This window comes from Nanorana parkeri, unplaced genomic scaffold, assembly GCF_000935625.1.
Source record: "Nanorana parkeri isolate BGI_ZX_2015 unplaced genomic scaffold, ASM93562v1 scaffold571, whole genome shotgun sequence".
In the NCBI taxonomy this organism is placed as follows: Eukaryota; Metazoa; Chordata; class Amphibia; order Anura; family Dicroglossidae; genus Nanorana; species Nanorana parkeri.
In genome coordinates this window covers 122306-136495 of record NW_017306839.1, presented here as the reverse complement: position 1 = coordinate 136495, position 14190 = coordinate 122306, and the positions used below count along the sequence as shown (strand labels likewise).

At 41.9% G+C, this 14190-nt stretch overlaps 1 protein-coding gene across 1 annotated transcript in view; it reads left to right on the top strand.

The window, feature by feature from the left end:
• NNT (nicotinamide nucleotide transhydrogenase) overlaps positions 1–14190 on the top strand; it is a 120002-nt gene that overhangs the window by 58711 nt on the left and 47101 nt on the right. The window contains exons 14-16 of the mRNA XM_018562314.1: positions 4492–4637; positions 9496–9691; positions 12815–13048. Of these exons, the coding sequence (XP_018417816.1) occupies positions 4492–4637; positions 9496–9691; positions 12815–13048 (576 nt within the window). The remainder of the gene's footprint in view (positions 1–4491; positions 4638–9495; positions 9692–12814; positions 13049–14190) is intronic.

Genomic DNA, 14190 nt, shown 5'->3' with positions numbered 1-14190 from the left:
TCTCTTAAAAATCCTTTTCCTCGATCATACCATACCCCCCAGCTCCCCTAACCAAAGAAAACCAACCACACAAAAAAGGGGGAACACACCTTTTTATTATACTGGCTTATATGTATTTTTATGCATGCATGCATGCATACATACATACATACATACATACATACATACATACATACATGGCTTGAGTGTTAATTCATAGATCTTACATATGACTCGATTTCAACGGAAGATAATCTTGTATCTTAGGTGATCTTAAAAAAATCTACCCAGGGTCTCCTTCTCCAAACAGCGTGTACCTTCTATAAAATGGGGCTACAAGCTCCTCTATGGGCATTGTATTATTTAATTCGCTAACCCATTCCTGGGTCTGCGGAAGACTCGATGACCTCCAATACCGAGGGATTATAGCCCTTGCTGCTTCCAATATGGGGCAAACCAGCCCCCTTTTCAGTCCTGTCACTGAACCAGGGAGCAATAAAAAAAGTGCCACATCTGGGGTTTCTAATAGATGTACACACATATACATCATCACTGCACCTCTACATAACCACAATAAATACTAATCATCACACAAAGGTGGAAATGGCATTTAAGTGTCTGTGTTTAAGTGCCTGTCAACCTGTTGTGACTGAACAGTTACTAACTTCCAAGGTTACAGTAATGGCCTTACCAAATTGGCGATCCTGGCGACACTTCTAATTGCTCTCTTATTTGTTTGGATGAGTGAGCTGTTGCTGGTAAGTTACATTCTGCAGTGTTTCCATCAACAGCAAAGCGAGGGCTCACTTATCCTGACAGCAAGCAAGCAACATGCAGAGCCAAATAAGTTTGCTATACATGGGGCCAGCAGCAGGGTCACCAGTAGGACATGGTACTTAAGATGCTAAGAGACGAACGCTTTCACCTGGTAAAGCCTTCAGGCGTATACCTTTTTTTGGGGGGGAGGGGGGGTTCCCAATTTCTTTTTATTTGACAACAATCTTCATCTTGTACAACAAAGTTTTATAAAACATTTTGTGCAATGAGTTTCTATGTCTTATCTTAACTAATGCACAGTAATTTTCCTGTATACATATATACATGTCCTCATTGCCCACCTTCTCTTAAAAATCCTTTTCCTCGATCATACCATACCCCCCAGCTCCCCTAACCAAAGAAAACCAACCACACAAAAAAGGGGGAACACACCTTTTTATTATACTGGCTTATATGTATTTTTATGCATGCATGCATGCATACATACATACATACATACATACATACATACATACATACATGGCTTGAGTGTTAATTCATAGATCTTACATATGACTCGATTTCAACGGAAGATAATCTTGTATCTTAGGTGATCTTAAAAAAATCTACCCAGGGTCTCCTTCTCCAAACAGCGTGTACCTTCTATAAAATGGGGCTACAAGCTCCTCTATGGGCATTGTATTATTTAATTCGCTAACCCATTCCTGGGTCTGCGGAAGACTCGATGACCTCCAATACCGAGGGATTATAGCCCTTGCTGCTTCCAATATGGGGCAAACCAGCCCCCTTTTCAGTCCTGTCACTGAACCAGGGAGCAATAAAAAAAGTGCCACATCTGGGGTTTCTAATAGACATGACCCCGTCAGGTGACTTCCAACCTCGAACTGTTCTCCAATACGGTCTTAACTGACATGACCACCATATATGCAACATTGTTCCCTGTTCTTTACACCTCCAGCACATCTTAGCTACTTGGGGGTTTATTTTATGCATTACTGTTGGACATCTGTACCATCTTGTTAATATTTTATAGTTTCTCGAATTTTGACCGCCGTGCTCAATTTAAAAGTTAGAAGAAGAACCTTATTCCACTCCTCTTCAGCTACCTGATATCCCAGTTCCCGTTCCCTTATATAATTAGGGGTGCACGGGTACATTCGTGATATTATTATGTTATGCACTCTAGAAACCAGATGTCTACTCCCCGCATTGTTCCAGGCTTATACCATGTTATGTATATTCTCAGCACAGAATAGTATTGATTTATTTACTATTCACACAAGCTCAGTAGTGGGTGAGACCAAAGCTGAGAATGATGGCAGGGAGAACTCACTGTTGGAGCATACTTGTCCTACCCCAGTTCAACCTATGACTAAAATAATAACTTTTGGATCAACTGGCTTCCTAAAACATAAATGTATTCACCAGTGAAATACTATATTTTGGACAACAGCCAGACAACCGTAAATTGAGGTCATTTCTGAATATTGAGGCCCTAGAGAAGTTGAACGATTAATTTCTGTGATTACTCCCTGTAGATATGGTGGGTATCGCATCCATCTTGGAATTGACAAGAAATGATTTTTGTTGGCATCCTTATAGAAATTCTTCAATAATTTTTTCAACATGGTCATTTATATGATGCTAATTGTGCCAAATGTTATTTTTGCCAGGGTATTACTTTTCCCTTACTCACTGTCTTTGCGTAAGTAATTCTTTAAATGGTTGTCACAAGCAGAGCCAAGCTGCTCTATTTTGTAAATCTAAAGCAGAAGGGTGTAATAAGTGAAGGCTTGGTTGAAGTTATCCTTTTAGCAATATTGTGCTGTAGATAAAGTTGACTTATGTTTAAGCCAAGGACATGTGAAATGATTAACAGATTAGAGATATGGCGGCATTGTTATGCCACTGCAGCAACCAACAAAGATCCAGAGCTGTAATCTTTTTGTGTCACTTTGTGGTTAGACTCTCCTTGCTTTAGCAATCTGTCCAGTTATTTGCTGATAATCCTGTTGGTTTACATCCTGCTTTGTTTACAGGGTTGGAAAGTCCTAGGAAGCAACTAGTTGGTTAATGTACCCTAAAGCCCATTTTAGGCCCGCAACTAATGATTATTTTCATTATACGATTAATCATCTTAAAAAAAAAAAAATACTATCCTTAATTGAAAATAAAATACACAAATGCAGTTTTACAAACATAAAGTTTACTTCAGAATAAAACTGCATGCACTATTTTTTGCAGTCGCACTGCACTGGAACGCACTGCACCGTACAGTGCGTTCCAGTTCGAGCGCTCACACTGTGGGTGGGTGGGAGGCGTGTTTGGGGTGCCATTGAAATGAATGGCACTGGAACGCACCACCAACAGCAGAATTTTTCAGGCCGAAACCAAAAAAGGACTTTTTTTCCCATATCCTTCTTCTTTTTTTTTTTTTTTTTAATCATTCTTTTTGTAATAATTGTATAGTAAGCACATGGCGCTAGAATAGCTTCAGCCAGGGTATGGCAGCTGCCAGTGGTAAGATTCCGCAGACAGCAGCTGAATGGAAATACAGTAGGAAGTGGGCTGGTGCAATAGCAGGCTGGCTATTGCACCCGCCCACTGCTTGCTGTTCTCTCTGACCAGCGTGGAGGAGAGAGCTAGGGAATCCAACTAACTAATAGATAATGAGAATAATTGACCACTATTTATTGATTTATCATCGATTAGTTGATTACAGCCCTAGCCCGTTTTCCCCTTTGCGATGGCATTTAAAAAAAAACAACATAAGGGGCAGATAAAAAAATCTGCCCCTTATGTTCTGTCATAAAACATATTAAATAAAAATGCCAGAACAGCATGCAAACACCTAAAAAGACCATTTATAGACCCAAACAAATAGACCTAAAGTAATCTCATTTTGCAACGATTATTTTTTGTAAATGAAGAACCATTCTGCTACTGAGGGAGCTAAACATGGCATGGAGCTTTGTAATGGTCCACTAGATGAATGTATAGGTCATGCACAGAGTGAGGAGGAGGTGATTGGGTTAATGTACAGGTCACATACAGTGAGAAGATGGTGATGAAGGGGTTAATGTACAGATGTGAAGGATATGGGGGTTATTATACAGGTCACAGAGATGGGCTAGAGCTGACGTGCATAGTTGCTGCTGATGATCTGGAACTAATGAATGATTCATTAGTTCCTCCTTCCAGCGCTTCATCTGTTGTAAGAAGAGGAGTGGACCAATAGAAAAACTTAACTGTTTACCTTTGTGATTGGTCATCAGTTTGAACTCAAGAAGCAGAGCCACTGATATCGGCTCTGTACACAGTGTCTGCCAATAATGGGCACATCGGCCACCTGGTGGCTCTTTTTGCTGTGTGGTCTATAAATAGCACAGTAGAAATAAGCACCCACCTCGATGCTGTTTTAAAGACATGCGATGGTCAATAAAGTGGTTGAAGCCCTACAAGACTTTCAGGTTAAAGTGGCTAAATAAATTTCAGATGCATCAAAATATTTATGGTCTCTCTGCAGTGGTCCATCACGCACCCTGCGAAGTGAAACCTATAGCTCTGCAGTCAGCAAAGCTTATACTTGCTGCTCATTGGATATCTCTAGCTCTATCAAAAATAAGATCAAAATGCTTTCAGTGGTGTATTTAACAAACCAAGAGTGCTAATGAGATGTTTTGTTAATGTTTCTTCTTTTCCATCTCTCATATTTTCCTTTTAATCCTCACGCAGGTGGTTTCATGGTGACGCAGAGAATGCTGGACATGTTCAAACGTCCAACTGATCCTCCAGAGTACAACTACCTGTACCTACTACCCGGAGGATTGTTTGTGGGTGGATATGCTACTGCTCTGCATACTGGATATTCCATTGAACAGGTGAGCAGGAGATGACATTTGTTCTTGTCCATTGATTTATAAAATTTGATTGACCTTTCTTGACATGTATAATAAATAAGAGAATACATCCTATCAGGCCGAAGACAGATGGATATGAACAAAAGGAAGGTTTCCCACATAATGCCTTTTTTAACATTGTAGGCTATCTCTGGGTAAAACGTCACCATCCTGCCTGTGATTTAGCTTTGCCAAATCATGTCTGACCTGCCAAAATTCCTTAAAAGGCTAACCACTGTTACCACTCCCCTGCTCATTGAATGCGTGGACCAGGTGACTAAGGCATTAAACTGCTTTATCTTTCCCATATGTCTTCAACCTGTCCACTGTCACAAAACCCAAAGGGAGTATTCAACCTCAATGCGTTGAATGTCTACATTCGGGTCCAAAAATTCTGGATGGAACAGACTAGATCTGTTATTTTCTCTCTTCTCTAGCGAGGAGTTGTGGCTTCTTTTTCCAACACACCATTGTGTCTTGTTTTTTTTTAATGCGTTTTGCTGCAGAGCCACTGCACCACCAGTTAGTGGCCCCACCATATAGCCTGTTCTCTGCACCTTGGGAGTTCACCAAGGTGTTGGTTAGTGTTGGCCCTGTTGAGCTCTCTTGGCATAGACAATAGACAGGCTTCCTCATCCAGTAGCGCCAGGACCCCCGGGTGAGGGTTCTCTACACCGGGAGATGTTCCAGGACCTGTGTCATAGGTGCAGGGAACCACTGGCGGAAGTGTTAAACCCGATGGTTTAAGACTTCCTGTGCCCCTCAATCAACCCTAAGAAAATGATTTCACACCAAGTACAAAAATGTTATTTTTTCAGTAAATGCCTTTGACTCGGATTTGTAACTTGGAAATATATCATCTCTTTTCTCATTCTTGTTGAGACCATGTTGAAATCTTAAAGGTTTCATTGTGTTCTCTCTGCAGCCCCTGAAGACTGTATTAGTGCACCACATGTTTTATGCTATAAAGGGAGCAACAGGGAAGTAGAAAAAAAACACCTAAAAATGTGAAGAAACAGCCCAACAAAGCAGTGTAGGCAGTAACAGCACCTAAGTAGGGATATTTTACCCGTGGAGTCCCCTAAAGTAGACCACTTTATGACTCAGCCCATCTAATGCCATGTATAAGTGAACTATTACTTTTTTTTTTGTAGTCTGATCCTTTATGCAATCTCTATGGGTATTGATGCACAAGCCCTGCACAGGTGCCACCCACATTTTGGTATGCTTTCTGGTCAGGGTGTGGTGTGCAGGAGGACCCATGTAGCCAACTAGGAGGTGATGCAACACTGTGTGCAATGTTCAGGACAATGCAAAAGCTTGATTAATAAAGCTTGAAGACCACAGATGTGTACTGGGCCTCTTGGGTTTAGTGCAGTTGGAGCTAAGGTTTAGGGGCACCTTGCGTTCTGCGCATATAAAAATAGGCAATTGGCAGGCATTTCTGACATCAGCAAAGTCTCAAAACTGGTGTTCTTATATTTTGGAATCTGTCTCCTCAGTGTGTCCTCTTCTGATAAGCAAAAAAGAAAATGGCACCTGGTTGTTCAAGTGTTTTCTGCCATTTAACAGACCCAGCCATTAGTACACATGCATCTACCTTCTCTGCTTCCTTTAAAATAGTTTATTCATATTTACAACTAATGGCTTTCTATTCTCGCTTTTTAAAGTTCAAGCAACTTGAACTTGATTAGACAGTTCTAATAATTTGTCCCAATACAGGGATACTGATAATGTGATATTTGGGGGGAAAAGGGCTTCTGATGAATTAAGCATGAGCTGTCTTTAATGATCCTGACCTCTGCACAGAGCTGCATGGGCACTGAATCTGGGTGCAGTCAAGAGTTGCTTATTCGTATGTTACCCAGGAATCGAAGTACAAATCTTATTTCAGAGATTGTCTGCTTTCTCATTTTATTAAGTGCTGGGCAAGTCCTAAAAGCCAAGCAGCTGGTGCACCTAAAATATTCCAGCTGGCTCTTACCTTTTGTGAGAGATTTGATGAGTTTTTCAGCAAAGACTCCTCTCCCTTGGCTACCTAAAGCAAGTTTAATGCTCACTTGCAACCCAGATTATTTTGACACTCCCCACACTATCTTCTAACTAAACCCAGTGTTTCTTTCTAGCTCCTGGTCTCGACATTAAACAGCAGCTGGGGTACATGTGCGTTCTTTGAAAGGGTGATGCTTAGGCATGGCCATCACACATCCCACCCTTTGATGGCACACATCTGACTCCCACAAAACAGGTCTCTCCTTGGACCTAGAGCTGGGTGAATCCTGTAGCTGTGCAGTAAATTGCAATGGTGGGCTTCTGTATTCATATATCCACCACTGTATTTTCAGATAACACTTATGTTTTAAAAAACTGCTAACCACTAGTTATTGCTTCCACTCAGAGTTTTTGCTTTAACAGACAAAAACGGTTACTTGGCTTAAGAAAAACAAACCCCAATGCTTAGTAAGCAGTTCTAAATGGCTTACAGTAAGGTCTTTTGCAATTCAGAATGTATCTGAAATTAGATATTAGGTGAAATTTACTTGTTGCGCAAAGTAAAAATTCACTGGTCTGCAGAGGATTTGTTGAAGACAATGCTGAGGACGCCAGCCAGCTTTCCCTGTAATTATCTATTTTCTTTGTTGCCAAACTTTATATTGAACGGCATAAATACTGCTAACTAGATTGCTTTATCTTCTGTAGTGTATCTAAGCATTGTACACAAGTGAAGTACGGATAGAAGTTTAATAGTATTAGTATGTTTATAAAGCATGCTGATATTTAAACATAAGATTCAAGACATTCCATCATGGCCATAACAAGTGAAAAAATATTGAAATTGTTTTGCTGCATCAAACTACAGCTAGAAACACTCCGCTAAATTTTAAACTTTAGGTCCGCTAAATTTGCATGTCCTCTTTAAGGTGCCCATACACTGCACGATTATCGTGCGATAATCGTATGCGATCGGGTTTTCGTACGATAATCGAGCAGTGTGAACGGAGACGTGCGACCGTTTCTACTGTACGGTCGCACGTCTTCTGTCGAACCAGCATGTTCGAAAACCAGCCGGGAATCGTACGATTCTCGGCTGGTTAGAACGGTGCTCGGAAGATAAATGCTGAACGGGCCGGTGTGCGCACGCGCACACTGCCCGTTCAGCATTGCGGTCATCGGAAGCCCGCCCCTCAGGAGGGCGGGCTTGCGATGATCGAGAGTGCGATCTGCCTGTCCAAGATAGGCAGATCGTACGTTTTTTTAATCCCTTTACAACCATCGCAAGACTAAAGTCTTGCGATGGTTGTAGAGTGTATGGCCACCTTTACTTACATACACTATATTGCCAAACGTATTGGGACACCCCTCCAAATCATTAAATTCAGGTGTTCCAATCCCCTCCATGGCCACAGGTGTATAAAGCCAAGCGCCTAGGCATTTAGACGTTGCTACAAACATTTGTGAAAGAATGGGTCACTCTCAGTAGCTCAGTGAAATCAAGCGTGGTACCGTGATAGGTTGCCACCTGTGCAATAAGTCCATCCGTGAAATTTCCTTGCTACTAAATATTCCACTGTCATCTGTTACTGGTATTATAACAAAGTGGAAGCAGCTGGGAACAACAGCAACTCAGCCATGAAGTGGTAGACCACGTAAAATGACAGAGCGGGGTCAGTGCATGCTGAAGTGCAAAGTGCGCAGAAGTTGCCAACTGTCTGCAGAGTCAATAGCTGCAGAGCTCCAAACTTCGTGTGGCCTTCATATTGGCACAACACAGTGCATAGAGAGCTTCATGGAATGGGTTTCCATGGCCGAGCAGCTGCATCCAAGCCCTACATCACCAAGTGCAATGTAAAGCACGCCATCACTAGACTCTAGAGAAGTGGAGACATGTTCTCTGGAGTGACGAATCAAGCTTCTCTGTCTGGCAATCTGATGGACGTGTTTGGGTTTGGCGTTTGCCAGGAGAATAGTACTTGCCTGACTGCATTGTGCCGAGTGTAAAATTTGGTGGAGTGGGGCTGTTTTTCTGGGGTTGGGCTTGGTAGCCTTTCCAGAAGAATTGAAGTCGTTATAGCTGCAAGGGGTGGGCCAACTCAATATTGAACCCTACGGACCAAGACTGGGATGCCATTAAAGTTCATGTGCGTATAAAGACGGGTGTCCCAATACTTTTGGCAATATAATGTATGTGGGGGATTATGTAGGTGACTTTAAACTTTAGCCCAAACTTTCCTTGTGTGTGAGGTGCTCGCTTCTCTCCAGAAGGTCCATGCTTAGCCAAGTCCAGGTTGTGGATGACTAATATTAGAGCACCTGAACTGTGAAGCTATACACAAAGAAGGCATTTAAAGGGAAAAGAACTAGTCACCGGTATTACCTGTGGTCTTTCTACAACTTTTTCCCTATATCTGATTTACTATGCTTTGCCTATTATTGACCCCTGTGTAGATGCAGAGCTATGCTTCTCATCAAAGCTGGGCCCTTGATCACTGGTGCATTGATGACTGGTGGGGAATATTCAAGTAGCAAGAGAGGTTCAGAAAGCACAGATTAACAAAATAAGTGAAGCAGGGAGATCCTGGCACTCATATCCTCCGGTACAGCTCTCCCTCCAGCATGACAGTAATAGCATCACCAAATCTCCCTCTAAATATTGTAAGATTAGGCTTCTGAATGTCTTTTGGGAAAGTCAGAACTTGCTAGCATATGCCAAACCTTATCGGTAACAGTGGTCACATGTTAAAGTTCACTCACAGAGACAATTAGCTGATTAGTTGGTTACTGTCAAAAATGATTCAATATAGTTTGAGTCACAATGGTAATGGACTGTTGTTCTTTTCAGATGATGTACCTGGGCTCCGGCCTTTGTTGTGTTGGTGCCCTGGCCGGTCTCTCCACTCAACGCACTGCTCGTCTTGGTAATACTCTGGGTATGATAGGCGTTGCTGGTGGCATTGTAGCTACCTTTGGTGCCCTTAAACCAAACCCTGAATTGTTGGCACAAATGTCTGGCGCACTGGCACTTGGTGGCACCATTGGTGAGTACACATCCATTATTCCAGTGGTAATTACTTTGACTACTTTAATTTTTACTGTATGTTTGCAGAGCCATGACAAAAACCTAGTTTGATCATGTAAAGAGAAGTTCGCTATCTTATGATTCATATTTTTCTGGCCTATTGTGAAAAGTCCTCTTCATTCCTAGTCTCAACTGTTGTGGAAAGCAAAAAGAAAAACCTGACCAGGGTTCTGAACCTTCCTCACTCTATTAAAAAATGTATTTCTTAAAGTATAATACCGTATTTGCCGGCATATAAGACGGGGTTTGAGACCTAAAAAATCGGCCGAAAATCAGGGGTCGTCTTATACGCCGGGTATACTTTGGTATACTCTATGTAGCTTTGGCTACATACAGTATACCGCGCTGAGCCAATCACGGCAGGCTTTGTATTCATTAATACAGGCTTTGTATTAATGAATACAAAGCCTGCCGTGATTGGCTCAGCGCTGAGCTAATCACCGCCGGTCTTTGTATTACTGATGGAGATGGAGAACGCTGTGGGGATCCTGGACAAGGTAAGAGACTGTAATCCCGAGTGAGGCTCCGGGTTAACACTTATGGTACTGAAAATTAACCCCCGAGCCACACTCGGGAATACCGCCAAGGAGGGTAGTAAGTGCATTTAAACATTGTTTTGGGCTATACTCGTCTTATACGACGAGTATAGCCCAAAACCTATATTTTAACACAAAAAGTAGGGGGTCGTCTTATACGCCGAGTCGTCTTATACGCCGGCAAATACGGTAGGCACGTCATAAGTTACTTTATTTGAAATGAATAAAGCGGGCACAGCTTACAAGACTTCACAGTCTAAGGGGGTATGAGGAATGAAAAGACATGGTATTATTACAGACTCCTTCATTACCCTAATTGTTGTTGTTAATATTGACAAAGAATTGCAAAAAAAATACCCTTGACTTCAGAAATTGTAGAGTGACTATTAAAATAAAAGTTGAAAGGTAATATCTCAGTAGCCCAGCATGACCTTTATAATTTTGGTGGTTGAACATATAACTTATTCAAACAATAACAGATCGTGGCAGGCTGACTTGCATAGTTCACTTGAGGACCTTGGTTGCAGTCGGCTTTCGTGCTCCAGCATATAAACGGCCCCCTCCTTCATTGTCCCAATGATCTGTCTGTCCTGTCTAGGTTGCTTCTTTGAAGTACAATAGAGTTATTTTAGAAGGAGTAAACTTTTCCAAGCGATTGTAGCATGCCTCCCTTCCTCCAAGGCATGTTGCTGACTTGTTGTCTGGTATAACATTGGAATGTCGTGCCTTTTGATGGCATGATCCCTGAGCAATCCTTTTATCTTCAAACGGCAAATAATGCAGAATACCGAGCATGCTGTCCATTTGTGCAACAAGTGTTTGTGTATGCAGGTGCTTGGCTTGTAGCTACTGATACTACTACCTTCGTGATTATACATGAATGCAGTGCACCTTAAAATATTGTCTGCGGGCATCTCCACCCTAAAATAGTCATTTTGTGTGGTTGTCGGCAATATAAATCTCATGCTGAGTTCTTACACATTTCTTTAAAATTCACAGCTTCCAGTAGATTCTCCATAGTATTGAATAAAAGATTTAAGAAAGTTTTCTAGAGCCAGAGGTTGAAATCTCAAACTACTGCATGAAAAACTGTCTACCCAGGTCCCTTAACCTTCCTGGCGGTAATCCAGAGTGTGGCTCTGGGGGTAAATTTTCCGTACCAAAAGCGGTAACCCCGACACTCGGGCGTCTTCCGTTTTCCTTCCCTGCAAGCGCCGGCATTGCAGGGGGGCGGAACCGGCAAGAAATTCAAAAGTAAAAAATCGAAAGAGAAAAAATACTGAGATAATCATACCGCCAGGGAATTAATGACCCAGTGGGTAATACAATCCACTTGTGCCGCTCAAAATGTATTTTGGGGCGAAGTTGACTTTTAAGTCACTGAGTTAACTTTTAGCAAGTGACAGTTGAAGGATAAATCCTGTATGTAGGTGCCATAATCCTCTGCCATTCAGTGTTAGTATAGTCAGCATATGCAGATATGAATCATAGCCATTACACACGCAGAATTAAAACAAACTTTGCACTATTGTAACATCGTCTGTATTAAATTTATTACTGGTCAAGCTGGAAAAAAACATTTTTGCAATGATTTTGATACTTGTATTTGATTTTTAAACATTTATAGGCAATCGAATAAGAGAATATTTATTATAGAGTAGTGGTACTAGCATATAATGAAGGTTTGGTAGGCATTTAAAGGTCTTCCATAACAGTAAAGACATCAAATGTGTAGGTTTATTACACCAATGTTCCAGGGTTCACAACCTGCCTTAAGGCCTTGTGTTCCACTTCTGTATTATGTTTTAGATTTTCTGTCTCAGAGTTGCTTTTAATGAAAAAAAACTAGGGCTGGTAATGATTAAAAAAATGTTTTAATCGATTAAATCCGAGTAATTATAACGCACATACAGATCCAACTACATTGGCCTATACACATACAGCACACCAATGAAGTAATAAAATAAACTAGGATCACACGAATCCAGCACGTTATTAATCTCAAGTGCCCCACTCAATATGGCCGCCGCTTGAGTGGAGCAACTCAGAATAATAACGTGCTGGATTAGTGTGATCCTAGTTCATTTTATTACTTCATTGCTGTGCTGTATGTGTATAGGCCAATGCCTTGGCTGGCGCTCGTGCAGAAAGTTTCTTGGGCAAACTCACCGGCCCAAGTGGCTCCGTCGGCTAACGAAGGGAAGGGGGGAGGAGTCCGGTGGCGTCACGGACATCAAGGTCACCGGACTCCTTTACCCCTCCCTTCGTTAGCCATCACGGACATCGACGTCACCGGACTCCTCCCCCCTTCCCTTTGTTAGCCGACGGAGCCACTTGGGGAAGGGGGGAGGAGTCCGGTGACATCGGTGTCCGTGGCGTCACCGGATCGCCGACGGGACTCCCGGAAGCCGGCGGAGAGGGGAGTGTTTTCATTAGTGGTCAAAATAATTTTAATCGATCAAAAAGTTTAAAGATTAATCGAGAAATTAATCTTCAATTTCCACAGCCCTAAAAAAAACTTATTTTTTTCTTAAAAAACAAAACAGGTCTCACCATCGCCAAGCGCATCCAGATTTCTGATCTACCCCAGCTGGTAGCTGCTTTCCACAGCCTGGTTGGTCTGGCTGCTGTCTTGACCTGCGTGGCAGAATACATGATTGAATACCCACACTTTGCCACCGACCCAGCTGCCAATCTTACGAAGATCGTGGCCTACCTAGGCACATACATTGGTGGTGTCACTTTCAGTGGCTCACTTGTCGCCTATGGAAAACTGCAAGGTGAGTAAATGAGTTTTGGATCTGTACGTTTTGTATTTTTTTAAAAGATCTTATGTACCACCATTGCCAAGTTTATACCGACTTTTAACACTTGACCAAAATGATCGATGCCCAGGGCATAGCAGGGTCAGTATACGTTGGTTAACCTGGCAGTAACTTGCATACCTAATTCATTTTAAAACACTGACGAATTCACAAAAACCTAAGACTTTTTTTTTTTTTTTTTTTTTTTTAAATTACAAATTTATATTTTTTTATTGATGGAGAATTCCAGATACAACTGTGTGGTAATGTTGTTTACATACATGCTGCAGGGATGTAAGCTTTTATTTTTTCCAATAAAGCCTCCCAATCCATGTGTGATCTCTGCGTCTTAGCTGACACAGTGATCACACGATTGGTTACCGCTATGATTTATTCCGGTCTGTCAATAGGACCAGAACTGTCAGTAATGGACAGAATTCGGAGTCCGCAACAAGGAATAAGTGTTGGCTGGTGGCTCTTAAAGGGCAAATGTTAATAAGATGTTTACATATTGCGGGCAGGAAAAGGGTTTAAATAGGACCTACCCTTTGATATTCATGTTTAGTACAATCATGCTAGGTAAATTTAAAAGTGTAGCACTTGCACATATTTTCTCTTGTTGTGGTAACAGTACTTATTTTGACTTTGCTTTTATCTGGGTTTCTCTGCCCTATGGATGACAGTCATAGAAAATCCAATGCCTATGTATACAGGCTACTTGTTCTTGGCTTTGTACACCTGTTGCCTAAAGGTGCCCATACACCTTACAACCATCGCACGACTTTCATCCTGTGATAGTTGTAAGGTAATTAAAAGCTTGTACGATCTGCCCATCTTGGACAGGCAGATCGTACTTGCGATCATCGAAAGCCCGTCCCGCTGAGGGGCGGGCTTCCGATGATTGCAATGCTGAGCGGGCAGTGTGCGCTTGTGCAGCATTTGTCTCGCGAGAACGCCACTAATCCGCCGAAAATCGTAAGATTCTCGGTGGGTTTTCAAGCCTGCTAGGGAGACAAAAGACGTGCGACCGTAAAATAGAAACTGTTGCACGCCTTCCATACACCTTCCGATTATCGTACGATAATCGGAAGGTGTATGGGCACCTTTACACTACCTTT